Here is a 20,104-nt window from a genome sequence, read left to right as displayed (position 1 = left end):
TGTTGGGGACAAGTGCTGTTATGAGCATCTATGATGGCCGGAATGGCGCACGACGGAGGCGGTGTAGGCCAACACCACACCCTTCACCGATGTTGTCCGTGAGCGGGTATCGAACTCGGGCGGGTCGCACGGGGCAGTAGCGCAGTGCGCTAATCGCCGCGCCACCGCTCCCCACGCGATCACGAGGGGCCTTATGCAAGGGCGATGAGCGAGGGATTTTGGGGCCGTTTCTGAACCGTGGATTCAATGTGCTTACATTGCCAAAAACACTCGGAGAATTGAGTTTCCACACTTGCCGACGCAAGGACCCTCCTCTGAGCATTAATCTTGAGACTCCGGTGAGGTTTTCCCCATGTTTTTTTGTTTCCGGAAGGGCTATTATAAAGGCTGGCTTGCAATAGGGATCGTATGCGGAAGGCACTAGCAGGAGAGTATAATGATCCTATATAATCGTAATCTATATTCCCGTAATCCTATAAATTGTTTGAAAACATGCTTTAGATGTATTGATTGACAAATAAGGCGAGATGGATGTGATTGGATGCCACAATCATTTCCCGGGACAGCGTTCAGCAGTGTTCAGGATGAAAGTAAGCACTGATTGTAGCAATGAGCAATCTACACTACTATATAGGACGCAGCTATTGTTACCAGTGTATGTGGGAATAGTTGATTAATGATCGGTGTATGTTTATGTATGTGTTTGCGTTTGTTTGTAATGTACGTATATCTCCGTATGGAAAGTAGTGATTTCGGAGTTAACGCATTACGCAACAAACCAGGCCACCTGAGTTCGATTCCCATGACTAATATCTTTTTGCGAGTGACATACCGGTCCTGGGCCTCTCGTATAGGTGTGGTCGTGTACGTCTGTGCAAATGTGAGCGGATGTGTATGTGTGTGTGTGCTCGTGCCGGCCTTCACAGGTGCTCGCTAACAGCACTTACTCCAAAATGTTTGTAACGTCTATACGGGGGGAACTTTGTCTTGGTCTGTTGGAGTCGTGGGACGGTGGTTCGCAAACCTGCTACGATCCTGGCAAACTTGGGTTAGGATTTCTGCACGTCTATTGTCTAACATTCGTTTCAAGTTATATCTGAACCTCGCCTGGACCTTCTTTGGTCAGCTCAGTCTTAAATGTCTACCCGACGCCCTGTTGTACCGATTCAGAACCAGTTCAGATATCACTCGCCACTAACGATGTTAACCCCGTGATCGGAAATCGAACTCACATACAGCGCAGCGCTAACTGCAGTCTACATGCAAATACAATTAACGATTGCGATGATAATTATACTAACATTACATGGGGATTACGGGGTTGTATTCATTGGAGTGGCAGGCAGGGCAATACGCTTCCGCTTAAAGGTAGGGCGCCACAGATGTTGACTACCTCGCCTGGTGTACAGGAGGTTGTGGATTCGATCCCGACCCTGACGCCTGCTGCTGTATATTTGGAGTTTGGATGTCTCTCCTCCGGTGCTCGCGTGGATTTTTCTCCGGGTCTTCCGGTTTTATTCCCCCTCCACATTTAGAATCAACACGCGTTTAGAGTATTTGGCTGCTATACAAAAAACAAAATCCGCATGATAAGCCACTTCGTTGAGCTATCATTTGTAGCCAGATCGCTTCTGAAAACGAGCTATATAGCTCAGTGGGCCTTACCTGGTAAAATAAAACATAGTTTAAATTGTTGTACTCGTAGCAATATTGGAAGACGGGATTTCACACTCACGATACACAATCAGCGCAACTTTTGTTTGACAACTTCCCATGGCCTGATGCTGTGTTTACATACAACGATGCTTAATTTCAGCCGGAAGCTATTCTTTTAACACATCACATCCATCTCGCCTCACTATACTCCCACGACACTACGTTGCGGTATAGGATTGTAGAACTATCGGGCACAATGATGTAGAATTATGATGGATAGCCGTACTCTAGTGGAAGTACCTTACGCTAAAAAAACCCAAATCCAAGCCAGTCAAGCATCGTCCCGGAACATAGCGAGTGAGAAATTAAGTCCTGTGCACGTAGATACTTATTCTGTACATTGCATATGTGTGTACATAAGTACAGACGCATAGCCAAAGATCCCCCGTATATCCTTAAACGATTACTGGGGCAAGTGCTGTTAGCGAGCACCTATGAAGGCCGCCACAGCACCGGGTCAATATGAACAGACAAATGGGAGACACAGAGACACGGAGACACACCAACACGGAGACACACACACAAAGACACACACGGACACACAGACACGAATACAGACACACACACACAAAGACACGAATACAGACACAGAGACACACACACACAAGGACACACACGGACACACAGACACGAATACAGACACAGAGACACACACACAAAGACACACACGGACACACAGACACGAATACAGACACACACGGAGACACTTAACTGTATATTTTGCACTCGGAAATGGTACATGCATTATCCTCATGTTTGTCCTATTAAAAAATACAAATGTTACATTTTACCACAACTTAAGTATAAAGGTTACTTGTTATACAACCCTCATGTAAACACCCCTATCGAATAACTGCACGTGGCATATATGTGGCCAGTTGTAACATCATTCATCTGTGTTTGTTAACTGGCGAAATAAAATACATTCAGTGATGTGTTGACCCTACGACAATAATATCCATCATGATCATCGGCCACGATCAATCCACTGCTGGATGAAGGCCTCCCATAGCTGTCACGATCTCTCTCCAAGAGTCGCTCCGTCTCACCGCATGTTGGGACGAAACTTACTTTCGGGCGCGTACAATTGTTGCTGTCTATTTTTCTTGCTGCTGCTGCTGCGGCTGCTGTTGTTGTTGTTATCTCGTTATGCTGGATAGCCGTACTCTGAAATCCGCCTTCAACCGCGAAACATGGCATTGTTGTAGATTCTAAGTAGAAGGTGCAAATGTCGCCGCGTGTGGTGGACCTTCAACAACATCGCGACCGGTCTCTCTGTCTCTGTCTCGCGGTTCACATTCTGAGACGCTCGCTCGTCACCGTGGCGTGCGCGATGACCACCACCACCACCACGTGACTTTTCTTTCGTGTTGTGCGCGCTGCATTTAGCGCCACAGCGCGTGGATTTATAGCGTTTGTTATTTGTGTTGCTGGCGACTGACTGTGCATTTCATATCGGAATCGCCTCCAGTACTGTTGCTGCTGGCGGCGATAAAAGTTGTTTAAAAGTCAAAAGTCTCTCTCGCTCGCTCTCTCTCGCGCTCCCTCGCACGCGAGAGGCGCTTGGTCGTGCGTCGAGTTGCGCCACGTTGCGATTGTGCAGCGCGATCCGTTCACAAATACCCCCCCACCCCACCACCGACTTGGAATTGACGCGATTTAAACTTCATCGACTATACCGGAGGAGACGAGCGCTGTGTCGCTGGACTCCGTCCCTGAAGATCGGCGTGGAGCGACGCGCACGGAGAAGGCGTTGATTACAAATACGCGCGCGCGCACACACACACACAGCACGTTGTTTTCCACGTACAATGTAAGAGCCGTTAATTTGGTGGGGTGTCTTCAAATGGATCGCGCTTCAAGCAATCAATACAGCCCGAGTCGAAGCGCCTCTTGGCTTGAGCGAGCAGTCGGACATTCCCTGCATGTGGCCACTGCATTTTCTCTCCCCACCCCTCCCCCCTCGCGGAAAAATATGGTATTAATTTTAGCGACCCTGTAGAGATGATGAGCTGCATATTTTATTGTGTCTTGTTTTGCTGTATGCTAAATATTAGGGTTAGGATTATTAGTTATATCATCGTGGTAATTACTCTTTTGCCGTTATTTTATATATACCCATATATACACATTTGTATATGTAGGTATATATATATATACCGGAATAATGCCAGAATATACATTATGTGTAGCGATATATCTGCACATAATAAATAAAGGACATTTTGCAATAAATGTCCTTTATTTAACCGATTGGCATTGTATTGGAATTCGTAACACGTAAGAGTCAAGATAAAGTTGGTCGACTGGAGTGTAGTAAGCGCACATGAGACAGTGTAAACACATACTAATATATATCGAGAGCCACGTAGCGTGTGGAGGTCCATACACACATATAGTCAATAGTATGTACGTGTATTATATATATACACATAGATGCAGTGTGCGTATAAAAGTGCAGTATGCACCAAAATATGAAATAGGTGCTCACGAACAGTACTCACTGCTCCAGTCTGTTTAAAGTCATCGCGATGATCCTGTGCTATTTGAACATAGAAAGCTTGCACATGTGATTTTTTTATATAAATGTATTATATGAGCATATATATGCGTGTATATATGTGTGTTTGGGGAGCGGTAGTGTAGTGGTTAGCGCGCCCCGCTACAAACCTGGCGCCCCGAGTTCAATTCACGCTCACGGCCAACACCAGCGACGATTATCTGAACCGGTCCTGGGCCTCCCCCCCCTAGGTCGGCTCAGCCTCAAACGAGTACCTGGTGGCGATGTGTAAAAACATCGCCACTAGGGAGTCAAAGGCGGACGGGCGTGGTGCTGGCCACCCAAACCCCTCGCGTGCCGTGTCGGCCTTCAATAGGTGCTCGCTAACAGCACTTGCCCCAGCAGTCTGTTAAAGGCTAGCCGGGGGATCTTTGTGTTTGTATTTAGAAAAGAGTGGACGTAAAAAAACACATTTCGTTAAGCCGTCTGTATATCTCAACATTAATATATCAACTTATTTGCGGCAGTTCTATATACGTCTCGTTCTCTCGTATGAATGCAAAATGTTCTCTCTATAGATGTAAAATCCGCCTTATATAATATTATCCGGATTATAAGACGCGCTTTGTGTTTCAAAGCAAAAGCTCATGTGCGTCTTATAATCCGGTAAGCGTGTGTGATTGTGAGTGTCCGTGACCAGATTGTATAACTTTATTTATTGAGGTGCGTCTTATTTCCCGGAGCGCGTCTTATGATCCGGTCAAACCAGTAAGCCAATGAATGGTTTCCAGTTAAACAAATACATCGATAGTGATTGTAAGAATTCTGCTGTCGATTAATTATGCGTCTGCGTGTGCCTGATTTAAATATGCGTTTAAAGAAATCTGTCTTAAATAGAATACGAATGACATACACGTCAGAGATTTAATTACATTAAATACAATTTAAACGACACAAGCGTGTTTCGTGTGCGTAAAGCAGAACTTATATTTATAAATTATTTGTTATTTATTTTTTACATATATATAACAACTAATTTTATGATAGTGCATTGACAATGGTACACAAGCACAAATAACAACAAGCAAAAAACAAATATATATATCGGTGACGTTTCGGGAAATGACCCTTCTTCATGGCACATTATTAAACAAAAAGTGTAAATCACAGCACACGACGCCGCTCGTGGCCGCTACAGAAATACATCTTTTAACTAAGTTACGTAATTTATTCGAGTAAAAACATAACAAAAATACATGTTTCGAATACCTGGAGTCAATTCTGCTATTTGATAACGGAGACCTATGAACGTGCACGCATCAGTACAGTATATATACTGTATAGCTACAGCACAGAGGGCAATTCTAGAAACAAGTCATGTATATTTGCGTACAAACAGCATCACCATTTCATGCAAATTATAATGAAAATTTCCATCGTGTAGATATAATTACAGCCAGCGTGATAGCTACCCCAAAAAGCGTGTTGGAAAGGGAAATTAATGATATAATTAATTTTAATTATACAGCACATAACCTCTACACTTAAACGCACCTCCGATTAGCACGGTCGGCTGTGTACGGTGCGAAAGAAGTTCAACATATGTATATATATACACGCACACGCTGGACGCACGCACACATATGTAAAACACAACACAGTAAAGTAACGTAATGATCTCACTAAATGGGGAATATATAAACTAGACGTTTCGGCCACACAGCCACAGCTAGCTTTTTCTAATAATACAATTGTAAGTTATGCAATATTATTTGAAACATTATGGTTAAGGAGAGTCAAATCATTACATAGGTTCGCTTGACTGTCACAAGACATCAACGTTTCGGCAGAATGGCCTTCTTCAGGAACCATTGATGTGTAGAGGTATTGAGTCTAATATATGAGGAACTGTGAGTGGGATTTGCTGGTCGGTGATGGTAGATTGGGCAAGGAATATTGTTGGTTTTAATCGGGGTTAATAACAAGTACCAGGAGGCATTCTGAATTAGAATGTCTGAGCAATGTTAAAAAACTGAAATTGTTTAATTCTTAGCCTATCATCCATTTGAGCCCGATAAAACGATTACTAATTTGCCAAAGATATGCAATACAGTTCCATCAATACTTGCAGTCACTCACCCACCCATTGTCTCATCTACATACTGAAACACTCACTCGGTTACCCACTCACCGATTCACATGTCTCCTCGACTATTCAGTCACCCACTCGTTTACCAATTCACACACTCCCGACCCCACCACTCATTCACTCACCTTTTGTCTGCACTCATTCAATCATCCACTCACCAGCCCACTTAATCATCTGCTCACTCACCCACCTACATATCCACTCACCCACTCGCTCACACACGCATCCCCCTAACTCACCCTCTCTGTCGCTCATTTACATACTGAAACACTCACTCATGTGTTCACCCACTCACTGACTCACCCACGTACTTTACTACTCGACAATTCAAGCACCCACTCGCTCGTCCATTCATCCACGTATCCACTCACTATCCTACCCACGCACTCACTTTTTTACGCACCCATTCAATCACCCACTCACTCACCCGACTCACCCACTTGTTCTAATCACCCGTTCAATCATCCACTCGCTCACTCATTCACTCACCCATTCACTCTCCCACCCACATACTCACTTGTTTACTCACACAATCAATCACCTATGCACTTCATCCACTCACCCACCCACGTATTCATCCGCTCACTCACCCACCTACTTACCCATCCACTCGCTCACTCACTCACCCACCCACTCACCGTCCAACACGGACAACCCAGGCTTCTGTTCCCGGCTCCTGTCACAATGCAGTCCAGAACCGTAAGCACAGCTGCCTTGCTGCTGCTGCTGTTGTTGTTGCTGCTGCTGCTGCTTGCAATTGTCCTCTGCACCTCCGCTACCTCCACCTCCTCCGCCGCTGTTGCTGCAGCTGGGCTCAGGAATCGGCGCGTAGCTTGGCTGCTGCAGAGTCGGGTAGCCGGGCAGCATGTCCTCAACGTACGTTCTCCCCGCCACAGGAACGGTGAGTTTCGCGTAGAGACCCTCGGGGAAGCAGCATTCACGCGTGGCTGGGGCGCGACGGCCCTGGAGAGAAAATCCAAACTCTGTGCCTTCCATGGTCGGCATGTTCCAATGCGCCACTGCTACCACCAGAACTACCACCACTGCTACATATAGCGCTTGCAATAGCACGCGTGCCTGTGTGTGTGCAGGATGCGCGCTGGCCACTGTGTACGCCTACGGACGTACGGGGGTCTATGTGTAAGATGCGTGTGTGGTGCTAGTCACTACCGCCTCCGCGTTGCGCAGTGCCGCGTCTTAACAGATGCTCGCTAACAGTGCTTGCACCCAACAGTCTGTTGGTGAAGGACTGTACGGGGTTATAATCTGCGTGTGCGTGTACGTGCATGTGTTCGCGAGTATGTGTGCGTGCGCGCGCGCGTGCGTGTGTGTGTGTGAGCCGCTACTGGAGCACAGAGTCCAGATTTGGGGCTGTTGAGTTGAGTGCCGAGAAAACCCTCGCCTCCTAAATAACGGGGGGTTCCACACTGAGCCTCGCAGTGGGGTGTCGCGAGTTGGGAGATGCAGGGAAGCGGGTGGTGGGGGTGCCTAGGAGAGGCGGAGCTGGGAGGAGAGGAGGAGAAAGGAGATAGGGGAGGAGAGAGGAATGGATAGGAGGAGAGGGGGGGGGAGCATTAAGGGCACTGGGAGTTTGTCCGTTAGAGGGAGACGATCTGGAAGGAGAGGGGAGGAGAGGAGGGAGGGGGTGGTGGGAGAGAAGGGAGGAGGAGAGGGGGGGGGAATGGAGAGGGAGGGGCATGAGTTGTTCCGTGATTTGGTCCGTTAGAGCGAGATCATTTCCGAAGGCAATGAATATATGTGTCTGTGTGTCTGTGTGTATGTTTGTGTGTGTATGTGTGGGGAGCGGTGGCGTTGCGGTTAGCGCACTGCGCTACGAACCTGGCCACCCGGGTTCGATTCCCGCTCACAGCCAACACCCAGTGACGATTATCTGAACCCGGTACTGGGACTCCCCTAGGTCGACTCAGCCTCAAATGAGTACCTCGTGCGACGTGTAAACATTGCATTCAAGGACACAAAGGCGGCCCGCGCATGGTTCTGCCCACCCACCCCATCGTGTGCCGTGCCGGCCTGCACAGATGCTCGCTAACAGCACTTGCCCCGACAATCTGTTGAGGCTATACGGAGGATCTTTGTCTCGGGTTGCTGGTGGTGGCAGTGAAAGGGAGAGTGTGAGTTGGGTCGAGGAGGCAGAGTAGAGTCGGGTGAGTTGGGGTAGGATCTGGAAGCTCTATACCGTTACACCTCTCGCAATATTCACAATCTGCTATCGACGTACGGTACCTCGCCGTCGACCTGTGCGCCTGTGCGCGCGTATCGATGAGCGCGGGGTTCGACTCCCGTTCGCGGCCACCACCAGTGACGATTATCACCACCAGTGACGAACAGGGTCCTCCCCGAGGTCGACTCCGTGTCGCGGTGTTGTCACACATCGACACACTCGGGCGATGGCCACCCACCACCTCGTGTGCCGCGCACATCCATAGGCGGTCGCTAGCGGCGCTTGCCCCAACAGTCTGTTGAGGCTACACGGGGGATCTTTGTCTTGGTGCGTGCGCGTGTGTCTTGGGCACTCGCGCGTTGAGAAGTGCCGAGTTCAATTCCCCGCTCGCGACCAAAAAAACGGCGACAGAAAATCTTTGAACCCCGGGACTCGCCTAAGTCGACCCAGCCTTAAATGAGTGCCTGGCACGGTGCATCCAACATCAGCGCTGGGGAAGACAAAGGCTGCCGGCCGAGGCGTTGGACACCCACCCTCTCACGCGCAGTCGCGGGACTTAATGGGTGCTCGCTAACAATAATTTTTTAAAGGCTATATGGGGGGATCGTTGTTGTGTGATCGCCAACATGAGGGTGTGCGTGCACGTAGACACATGTATGTTCGCCTGTGTATGAACGTAATGTCTGCATGTAACGTGCATTATGCAAGTATTGTACATGTTTGCGCGCGTGTAATTATATTCCAAGGAGTGTACAAGCGCTGTGTAATAAACGCAGCACACTTCTCAATAATACTGTCGTGTGGTCTTAAAGGAAAACAATATTTAATAGGCGGTGTCCCTTCATCATAGCACATCAATAGAGACGGCACAGATATACCGCGATAATTACATGTTTAAAACGTGTTTTTGCAATGAGCAACTTTTAACAAATATATTCGACAATAATTCTCCCCGGGCCCTCTATCGTTCCGCGACCTCTCCTTTAATGTTGTTATAAACAAAGGGCGGTTGCCTATATATTTATCTTTTCCCGTTGAAATCCACGCAGTGCGCTACCGCTCAACGTAGCAGCACCAACACCAATTGGCGCATCTGTGTGAAGATACGCCTGGCCGTGCATGTGTGCCTCTGTGAATGATTGTAATATTTGCATGTGATACTTGTATTACGTATCTCGTACGCGTGTGCGATCGCGTGCGAGTGTGTGCGTCTGTGTCTAGGTCGACTCAGCCTCGAATGGGTACCTGGTGCGGTGTGTGAACATCGCCGCTAGAGAGACAAAGGCGGCCGGGCGTGCTGCTGAGCACCCACCCCCTGGTGTGCCGTGCCGCCCATCATAGGTGCTCGTTCACACCACTTGCCCCAACAGTCTGTTAAGGCTACACGGGGATCTTTGTCTTTTGTATATGAATGTGATTTAAGTTATGCGTACGTGTATGTGTATGTACGTGTGTATGTACTCGTGTGGGGAGCGGTAGTGTCGTGGGTATCGTGCTGCGCTACGAACCTGGCGACCCGAGTTCGATCCCCGCTCACGGCAAACACCAGTGACGATTATCTGAACCGGTCATGGGCCTCCCCTAGGTCGACTCAGCCTAAAATGAGTACCTGGTGCGTTGTATAAATATCGCCACTCGGGAGACAAAGGCGGACGGGCGTGGTGCCGGCCACCCACCCCATCGTGTGTTGCGCCGGCCTTCATAGGTGCTCGCAAACAGCACTTGCCCCAACAGTTTGTTCAGGCAATACGGTGGATCCTTGTCCGTGTGTGTGTTTGCACGCGCGCGTGATGGTCCATGATTTCACCACTACCAATTGATACCTGAATCTGCGCTCGACTCGGCATTAAATAGGTGCCCTTGTGCAAGCCCTGTGAACATTCTCCCCGGGGAGACAAAGGCGGCCGGGAGCGGTACCGTTCACAGCCAGGTGCCCGAAAACAATTGTCCCCAACAGTCTAAAAATACCAGACGGGTAATGTGATATTTGTGTGTGTGTGAGAGAAATATGCAATGAAACGAGAATTTAAATGCGTTTGTGAATAGCGTTTTGTGTTATGTACACTGCAATTTACACGCGTGTGTACATAAATGTAATTATAAATTAAATACATCGACTTCGTTTCATTCTGTATTAATTGAGACGAGTACGTTGCAAGTCTCGATATATGTCCATTGCTGTGATAGGCCTGCACGTTGCGCGTGAACCCGGCAATCAGAGTTCGATTCCCGCTCACGGCCAACACCGGTGACGATTATCCTAACCAGCCATGGGCCCTCCCCTAGGTAGACTCAGCCTCAAATGAGTACCTGGTGCGGTGTATAAACATCGCCACTGGGGAGACAAAGGCGGCCGGGCGTTGTGCTGGCCACCCACCCCCTCGTGTGCCGTTCCGGCCTTCATAGGTGCTCGCTAACAGCACTTGCCCCATCAGTCTGTTATGTCTATACGGGGGATCTTTGTCTTTGTTTTTTGTTGCGCGTATACAAAGTGTGCATAGAATGGCCAATGAGACACTAACATGCTGTTCATGCGTACATTAGTAATGTCAATAGACATTTGTACAGATACACTTGGACGAAATAAGCATTGTATTATATAGCAAGTGTTACTAATTAATCTATCCACGATAGATTCATTAGTAAAATACAATCGTGTCATGTTATATTTGTTACGGTAATACAAAATTTGACGTTAGCGGATGTGTAACAATGTGCGTCTTTGTCCTTTCTCTACATGTATAGCGGCGAATATTCTAACCGGTACCGGACCTCGTCGCGGTCGACTCAGCCTTAAATAGGCACACCGTAGTGCGAGTGTCGAAACATCAGCACTGGTGACACAAAGACGGCCGGACGTGGTTCTAGAAGCACCACTCACGCCCTTGTGTATCCGTGCTGGCCTTCATAGGTGCTCACTAACATGACTTGACCTGAACATTGTATCAAGGATATACGGGACATCTTTGTCTGGACGTGTACATCTATCTATATATATGTATGAGACTTCACAGGGGTTTGCTAACAGCACTTGGCCCCAACAGTTTACGTAGGCTATACGGGATGTATTTGTCTTTGTACGTGCGAATATTCGTATGTGCGTGTACGTGGCCATAACTATTGTGCGAATGTGTTCGTAGCCCCATGTGCATGTCACAATAATGTCCGTGTGTATCGACTGTTTGTGTATTTGCTGGCGTGGATGTATATGGGGAGTGGTAGTGTAGCGCTTAGCGCGCTGCTCTATGAACCTGGTCCTTGGCCTCAGCATCGAATTGAGCACCTTGGTGCGACGTGTAAACATCGCCACTAGGGAGACAAAGGCGGCAGGGCGTGGTGTTGGCCACCCACCCCTTTGTGCGCCGTTCCGGCCTTCATAGGTGCTGGCTAACAGCACTGCCCCAACAGTCTGTTATGGCTATACGGGGGATCTTTTGTTTTTCTATATATATGTGTGTTTGTGTGCTTGTTATTGTGTTTTTGGCACACATGTGTCTTTGTGTGTATGTATGTGTGTTTATGTATGTACTTTAAACTTATTTCGCACCGTACGTAGCCAACCGTGCTAATCGGATGTTATGTGTGCGGTAGTACAGCGGTTAGCGCGCTGCGCTATGGACCTGCTCACCCGGGTTCGATTCGCGCTCACGAACACCACCACCCAGTGACAATTTTCTGAACCGGTCCTGGGCCTCCCCTAGGTCGACTCAGCCTCAAATGAGTCCCTGGTGAGATGTGAATATAGGGAGACAAAGGCGTCCGGGCGTGGTGTTGATCACACCCCTCTCTCGTGCCACGCGCAGGCATTAATGTGTGTTTGCTAACAGTAATGTGGAGCACTCGTTACGTCGCCAGGGTTCTACAAAGACTATATTTTTTTCGAAGGAACATGTCGAGCCTTCTTCAACAACTCAGACACTCGGGGTACGCTTAACGGTCAACGTTATAACAACTTATTTGGCGGTAGCGCTGGGTTGGCGTTGGTGCACGCAGACACAACGAACACGAACAACCAACAACATTCGTCAAGAACACTGGTCTTAAATATACGTTAAATGTAAGTTATATCGGTAGCCCAATGGTGCTATGAAGAAGGACCACGACCCGAAACGTCGCCTATTATATAATTGTTATTTTCAGGCAATATTAGAATGTATTATTATTATTTTTACAAATATATTTGCTCTCAACATATATGTACCAAATAAAATCAAACACAGATAAATATATATGTATGTGTGCATTGCAACGCTAGTAATAACGAGTCATGTACAAAGTAGTGCCCTGAAAATGCTTCTCAAGCATGAGTGCTGGATACCACCACATTTGCAAATGTGATTTATAACTTTGATCCTTAGCCCGTGTATCGATAGTTCAATTTGCAATGTGCAATTTTATTGAGGTGCTGTGTGTTGTCTTGCTGTGGTCTGCGACTGTTGGTTGTTCTTTTGCTGCTTCGCCCTCGCTTGCATTTAGTGTTGAAAATTCGGCAGGATTTTATGTGCTTACGCAATTTGTACTTCTAAACGATACTTTGTATTTATGTTCATTCATTGTGTCTTGCTTAGCTTTCCTGTACGTTGCACTCCTTTAAATATTTTTTTCTTCCCCGCGACTGTTTGTTGTCGTAACTTTCTGACTCCGTGCCCCTACTGGAGATTTGTGAATAAAAGAGCTTCATAGCTCATCGGATTCCACCTCCAGTCTAAATCAAGATTCCGATTCTGCGGAAGCTGACTCCTCAGCAGTGTCCACCGCTCGACGAGCCACGGGTCAAGGCCGCACGTGCGCTGCACCGGCACGCCAGTCGGCCTTGATTGCACATGGCCTGCCCTTTTATCAATCCACTGCTGGATGAAGATTTCGCTGGTCAGTGCCCGAGATTGTCGAAGAGATGAGTTATGTCGGTGCGTGCAATCTTGCTAATGCGAAGCGCCTCTCGTTGCGTGTTTTTTTTTTGCGTTAGCAATGTACATTGCGAGTACAGCTAAAGACCCACCACAACAGCGGGAGCGATTAATGTCTCCCACACGGTCTTCCACCGAGCTGGGTCCTGTCAGAGATTACGTGGCTGCGATCGTGACCGTGATATCTGAGTGATATGAGCTGGAGTGGTGGTGCGGTGGTTAGTGCACTGCGCGATGAACCCCCCAAGTGGTGCGGTGGTTAGTGCACTGCGCGATGAACCCCCCAAGCCATCCTGAGTTCGATCCCCAGCCACGGATAATATCGGCGTGGGTGGAGTGATTTTCGCACTCGCGAATGGACCAGCGCGGTGAAGTATGGCCAAGCAACCCCCAAGACCGACGCTGCGTTGGGGAGACCTTCATCCAGCAGTGGACTGAGCATGACCCCAGTGGTCATAGCGCTGTACGATCATCATTATACTCGGACGTTTGCGATTCCAAATCGCGGGCAGGTCTCTCGATCCCTTTTGGGGAGGATAAAACCGGGGGTGGGGGGGGGTGGGGGTACCCATTTGGGTGAAGCCAACGGTGTCGTCGTTTATCACTCCGGTGTGACTGGCCACCGTCATGGGAACGTGGAATGTCCACGAACCGGTTCGGAGCCGTGCACCAAGGTAAGCACCGCCTCGTACGCACGCTCCTCCTGATTCGCGCGGTTGTGTTTCGCACGGCGCAGAACAAGTTCAACATACACGTGCGTTGTTTCTGATGAGACGTGGAGCTTTGTCCTTGCGAGTTGACGTGCACATTGTTAACATTCACATGGCCCCGTGATGGAGCGGATAGTGCTCAGAGTAACGGGAGGTGTGGTGGAGTCATCCATCGCACACACGGTGGCGGTGACTGTGTAACTGGCTCGGGTTCGCTGATCATTCATTCGGATACTGCTCAGAGTAACGGGAGGTGTGGTGGAGTGATCAATCGCACACGGTGGCGGTGACTGTGTAACTGGCTCGTGTTCGCTGATCATTCATTCTTAATATTTTTATATATACACAATGTATTCTATATACAATATTGGTTTGTGACTGTGAATGGGAAGGAATATAAGGACGTGTCTCAGACGAAGGGTTAATCAATGCTTGTATTAATTTATTAACTGAAGGAAAGACGTTCATTGCATTATGTTGATTGTATATTTGTATGAATCTTAAATCATCGATAATGATTGGTATATGTATAGAGAGGACTTAATTTCTCACTCGATATTTTGGCGGAACGCTCCCTCCTAGGCTGGACTTGGAGTATAGGGATTATAGGCGTAAGGCACTACCACTAGAATACACTAATACGAATCAGCACATATTATTGTACCACCGTATATGAATGTATAGCTGGGTGGCGAAATTATAACTCCCGGAACAGCGTTCTGGGGGACTGTTCCAGCCGAGATCATGCACCGATTGAAAACTCATTTCTTTGGAACTGCTTTTTTTGTGTTTCCTTTGCTGCCCTTGCCCCCGCACATCCGATTAGGACGGTTGGCAACGTACGGTGCGAAAGAAGTTCAACATACACACGTAACGCGCGGTTCTGTGTCCGAACCCCGAGGATGATGCTGTTTGCCGGGTTCGACAAAGAGCGTGTCCCAAGTCGCGGCTCTCCGTCGGACATTGCAAGTCAAAACGAGCGTCTCTGTTGCGCGATGTCTGCACGTTGAACTTCTTTCCGCAACCCGCACCGCAGTCAACCGCAGCTCGACCTTCTGCATTGGCTACGCAAGCGAGCAGTGAGGAATTCCACATTCCTATGTCGGGGCCATGAATGCCAGTATATCCATATGAACGGGGGGGGGGGGCGCATGCGGCTCTTCGAGGCCCTCGTTCGCGTCTTTTGAAATATTGAGGGCCTCCTTTTATATTCGTACCGAAATCGAAGAAGAATAAACACGTGTCCCTTCTTGTTATGTTGATTGGCGACCCGCTGCACATGACGGACAGTATTGGAAAGTCAACAATGTTCGTAATATTTGTGCTAATACCTTCGATGCCATCGACGCTTTACACGTTAAATGATTTTGAAGATGGCAATCTGTAGAGTGTACAGCGTGGTCAATAGTAACAATAATTCGTGACCTTGTTTCGTGACCATGGAGAGAGTGGTGGCAGACTGGTTTGCGGGCTACGCCGTGTCCAACCCCAGTGGCGAGTGATGGTGAACCCCGAAGCGGCACCACCCTAATTCACGGATCTGCACGAACCAGGGTGGAGAAGTATGGTCAAACAACCCACGTGTGCGACACGTGCGGACTTGACGCACACAGCCGTCGCGAGTTCCACTACTTCGGGCAGCCTGATGCAACAGCGCACTGTACCGTGAAAATAAGTTTAAGAGCTAATTTAGATTCATGCAGCACACTGCCTATTTTTTTTTAATTAATACTATTTGCTAGGATGTGCATCATATTCTGCGTGAAGTTAAAATTATTTTTTTGGCCTACCGTGTTTACCGGATTTTCAGACGCACTTTTTGACCCCCTCGATGTTAAAGCCAACGTGGGAAGGGTGCGTCTTATATTCCGGTGTGTGTGTGTAAGACTGAATTTGTAACGTGTTATTGACATCGGGCATAATATTTTGGCGTGCGTCTTACTATCCGGAACGTCTTATAATTTGGAGAATAGGGTAGTTATAAAAAAAACATTTTTAGCACTAAACGTATAATTATTATGCATACAGCAACGTATAATCACATGCACTCATAATGAGTCGGGTTTATAGATTGTAGGTGAGAAGTGATGTTAGCGAGCACCTATTAAGGTCGGAATGGAATGGGAGGGGGTGGGTGGCCAGCACCACGCCCGGCCGCCTTTGTCTCCCGAGTGGTGATGTTTACACATTCGCACCAAGGTGCTCATTTTGAGGCCGAGTCGACCTAGGGGAGGCCAAGGACCGATTTAAACAATCGTCAGCCCAGCGCGCTACCAGCTGCACCACCTCTCCCCAACAAAGATCCCCCGTGTAGCCTGACTAGACTGTTGGGGTAAGTGCTGTTTGCGAGCACCTATGAAGGCCGGCACGGCACACGAGGGGGTGGGTGGCTAACACCACGCCCGGCCGCCTTTATCTCCCTAGTGGTGATGTTTACACACCGCACCAGGTACTCATTTGAGGCTGAGTCGACCTAGGGGAGACCCAGGACTGGTTACTCGTGTTGGCCGTGAGCGGGAATCGAACTCGGGATGCCGGGTTCGCAGCGCAGCGCGCTAACCACTGCACGCTGCATCACCTCTTTCCCAACACAAAGACCTTTAAAGATCCCCGTATAGCCTTAACAGACTGTAGGGGCAAATGCTGTTAGCAAGCACCTATGAAGGCCGGAACGGTGCACGAGGGGGTGGGTGGCCAGCACCACGCCCGACCGCCTTTGTCTTCCCAGTGGATGATGTTTACACACGGCACCAGGTACTCATTTCAGGCTGAGTCGACCTAGGGGAGGCCCAGGACCGGTTCAAATAATCGTCACTGGTGTTGGCCGTGAGCGGGAATCGAACCCGGTTCGCCGGGTTCGTAGCGCAGCGCACACTCACGGACACACACCAACAGCCTCCCCCCAAGCCGTCGCCACATCTCACGACGATCCGATACAACAATCCACGCCGCTTAGGCGTACACGAGCCGCTCCATCTCCTCTCGGTGGTCGGTGTCCTCTCGTACGGATTTTCCATCCATTGCACGTATCTAGCGTGAAGCGTTAGATCGGGTTGCGCGCGATGGAACGGGTCGGAGGGAGTTTGAGACTATAGCGAATTGAGTTGATGTGATATTGATACACTTTAGTTAGTGACGCTCAGAACTGTCGAATCAGCGTCCCCTTTATTGCTTCTGCCTCCGCAATTGGATTTAGGGTTCTCGGAGTAAGTCACCATTTGGCAAACGTGGTTGCTAGGTTTAAAAAAAAAATCTAAGCGAACGAATGCGAAATCTCTCTGCTTCGCAGGGTGGTGAAGGTTATCGGCGTCTTGGGGACGGTTCTATCCAGCAGTGGGTTGATCTTGGTGGTGGTGGTGATGGTGCGGGCACCAATAACAAATACTTAAAAAAATAATTTTACGATTCCAGTTTGCCGCTTCCATTCGTCCTGTGTTTCACGATTTTTGTAAGCATGCCGCACTTCTATCGCACATCACGCAGCCAACCGTACCGCGATCGCGGTTGCTGTATGCTCTTTACAAACAAACGCAGCGCACGCGAGTTTATGCTATGCAGGTGCAAATAAAGATCAGCGCTATGTGGTTCATTAGTTATTTGCACGCCGCTGTTAAAATGCGTGTTCTATATAAAACTAAACACAAAAATCACGGTTGCCGAGTGCAGCGCCAAAGCTTTCCTGCGTCCAAACGCCGAGCGACAAGTTGTAACAAACAGCACGGTTACAGCGGGAACAATCTTTTAACAACTGTGCAACAGTTCACACACGCTTCTTGAATAGGAGCGAGGCTGTCTGTGAGAATTTGCGAAAGTGACCACGAAGGGGATGGAAGTCCAACGTCGAGCAGCGGGACGAGGGAAGGAGCAGCAGTGTGGTGAGCGAGTGAGTGGGTGATTGAGTAGGTGATTGTGTGAATAGGTGGGTGATTGTGTGAGTGGGTGGGTGATTGTGTGAGTGGGTGGGTGATTGTGTGAGTGGGTGGGTGATTGTGTGAGTGGGTGGGTGAGCGAGTGAGTGGGTGGGTGAGCGAGTGAGTGGGTGATTGTGTGAGTAGGTGGGTGATTGTGTGAGTGGGTGGGTGATTGTGTGAGTGGGTGGGTGGGTGATTGTGTGAGTGGGTGGGTGGGTGATTGTGTGAGTGGGTGGGTGAGTGATTGTGTGAGTGGGTGGGTGATTGTGTGAGTGGGTGGGTGATTGTGTGAGTGGGTGGGTGATTGTGTGAGTAGGTGATTGTGTGAGTAGGTGGGTGATTGTGTGAGTAGGTGGGTGATTGTGTGAGTGGGTGGATGATTGTGTGAGTGAGTGGGTGAGCGAGTGAGTGGGTGATTGTGTGAGTAGGTGGGTGATTGTGTGAGTGGGTGGGTGATTGTGTGAGTGGGTGGGTGGGTGATTGTGTGAGTGGGTGGGTGGGTGATTGGGTGGGTGGGTGGGTGATTGGGTGGGTGGGTGATTGTGTGAGTGGGTGGGTGGGTGATTGTGTGAGTGGGTGGGTGATTGTGTGAGTGGGTGATTGTGTGAGTGAGTGGGTGAGTGAGTGGGTGAGCGAGTGAGTGGGTAGGCGAGCGAGTGAGTGGGTGATTGTGTGAGTAGGTGGGTGATTGTGTGAGTGAGTGGGTGATTGTGTGAGTGGGTGGGTGAGTGAGTGGGTGATTGTGTGAGTGAGTGGGTGGTTGTGTGAGTGGGTGGGTGATTGTGTGAGTGGGTGAGTGAGTGAGTGGGTGATTGTGTGAGTGGGTGGGTGATTGTGTGAGTAGGTGGGTGATTGTGTGAGTGGGTGGGTGGGTGATTGTGTGAGTGAGTGGGTGAGCGAGTGAGTGGGTGATTGTGTGAGTGGGTGGGTGGGTGATTGTGTGAGTGGGTTGGTGGGTGATTGTGTGAGTGGGTGGGTGAGCGAGTGAGTGGGTGATTGTGTGAGTGGGTGGGTGAGTGAGTGGGTGATTGTGTGAGTGGGTGGGTGAGCGAGTGAGTGGGTGATTGTGTGAGTGGGTGGGTGAGCGAGTGAGTGGGTGATTGTGTGAGTGGGTGGGTGAGCGAGTGAGTGGGTGATTGTGTGAGTGGGTGGGTGAGCGAGTGAGTGGGTGATTGAGGGAGTGGGTGGGTGAGTGCGTCAGTGGTTGAGAGAGTGGGTGATTGTGTGAGTGAGTGGGTGATTGTGTGAGTGGGTGGGTGAGTGGGTGGGTGGGTGAGTGCGTGGGTGGGTGATTGTGTGAGTGGATGATTGTGTGAGTGGGTGGGTGAGTGCGTCAGTGGGTGAGCGAGTGGGTGGGTGCGTGAGTGGGTGAGTGAGTGAGTTGGCGAGTGAGTGATTGGGTGACTGGGTGCGTGAGTGAGTGGGTGAGTGTGTTGCTGTGACCTGCAGTGTGGCGAATGAGTGAGTGGGTGGATGGGTGAGTGAGTGGGTGGGTGAGTGGCAAAGTGTATGGTTGGGTGAGCGTGTTGTTGTGACCTGCAGTGTAATGAGTGAGTGGTGAGTAAGTTAATGTGTGGATGAGTGAGTGGATGTATGGGTGGGTGAGTGTTGTTGTGACCTGCAGTGTGGTGATGGTGGTGGTGGCTGCACACCGTGTGGTGGATCAGATGCACGTGTGAGTCTGCAAACACGGAGGCCTCAACGTGGGTGGAGGAATCGTCGGGTGAAGGTCACGGCAACAGTCACCACGTGTTGTGTCGAACGACATCGCGGCATGGTGGCCTGTCCACAACAATGTCATCACAATGACGGTGATCGCGAGTAATTATTCCCCTCGTGTTGTCCCAGGTCTACTTTGCAAGAGTGACGCACGGTCACAGCGGACTCTCAAATAAAGAAATAAAAAACGCGACAACCGGTGTCGACATGCGTTCGTAACACGGAACAGATCCGCGCATACGGCGAATGTGAGCGTCTTGTGGTCAGATCTCATCGGCCAGGGTCTATCCACTGCTGGGTGACGGCCGCC

The 20,104-nt window shown here is 49.2% G+C and overlaps 1 protein-coding gene across 1 annotated transcript in view; it reads right to left on the bottom strand.

The window, feature by feature from the left end:
- Positions 1-7,911, bottom strand: part of LOC116939871 (uncharacterized) — a 70,649-nt gene extending 62,738 nt beyond the window's left edge. The window contains exon 1 of the mRNA XM_032948818.2: positions 7,004-7,911. Coding sequence (XP_032804709.2) covers positions 7,004-7,370 — 367 coding nt within the window. The 5' untranslated portion in view covers positions 7,371-7,911. The remainder of the gene's footprint in view (positions 1-7,003) is intronic.
- Between the last annotated feature and the right edge of the window lie 12,193 nt (positions 7,912-20,104).

Source organism: Petromyzon marinus, chromosome 7 (genome assembly GCF_048934315.1).
Source record: "Petromyzon marinus isolate PM22_M1 ecotype Great Lakes invasive population chromosome 7, UKy_Petmar_22M1.pri1.0, whole genome shotgun sequence".
Lineage (NCBI taxonomy): Eukaryota > Metazoa > Chordata > Hyperoartia > Petromyzontiformes > Petromyzontidae > Petromyzon > Petromyzon marinus.
Note: the sequence above shows the minus strand (reverse complement) of the source record. Positions and strands in the feature narration are given on the sequence as shown.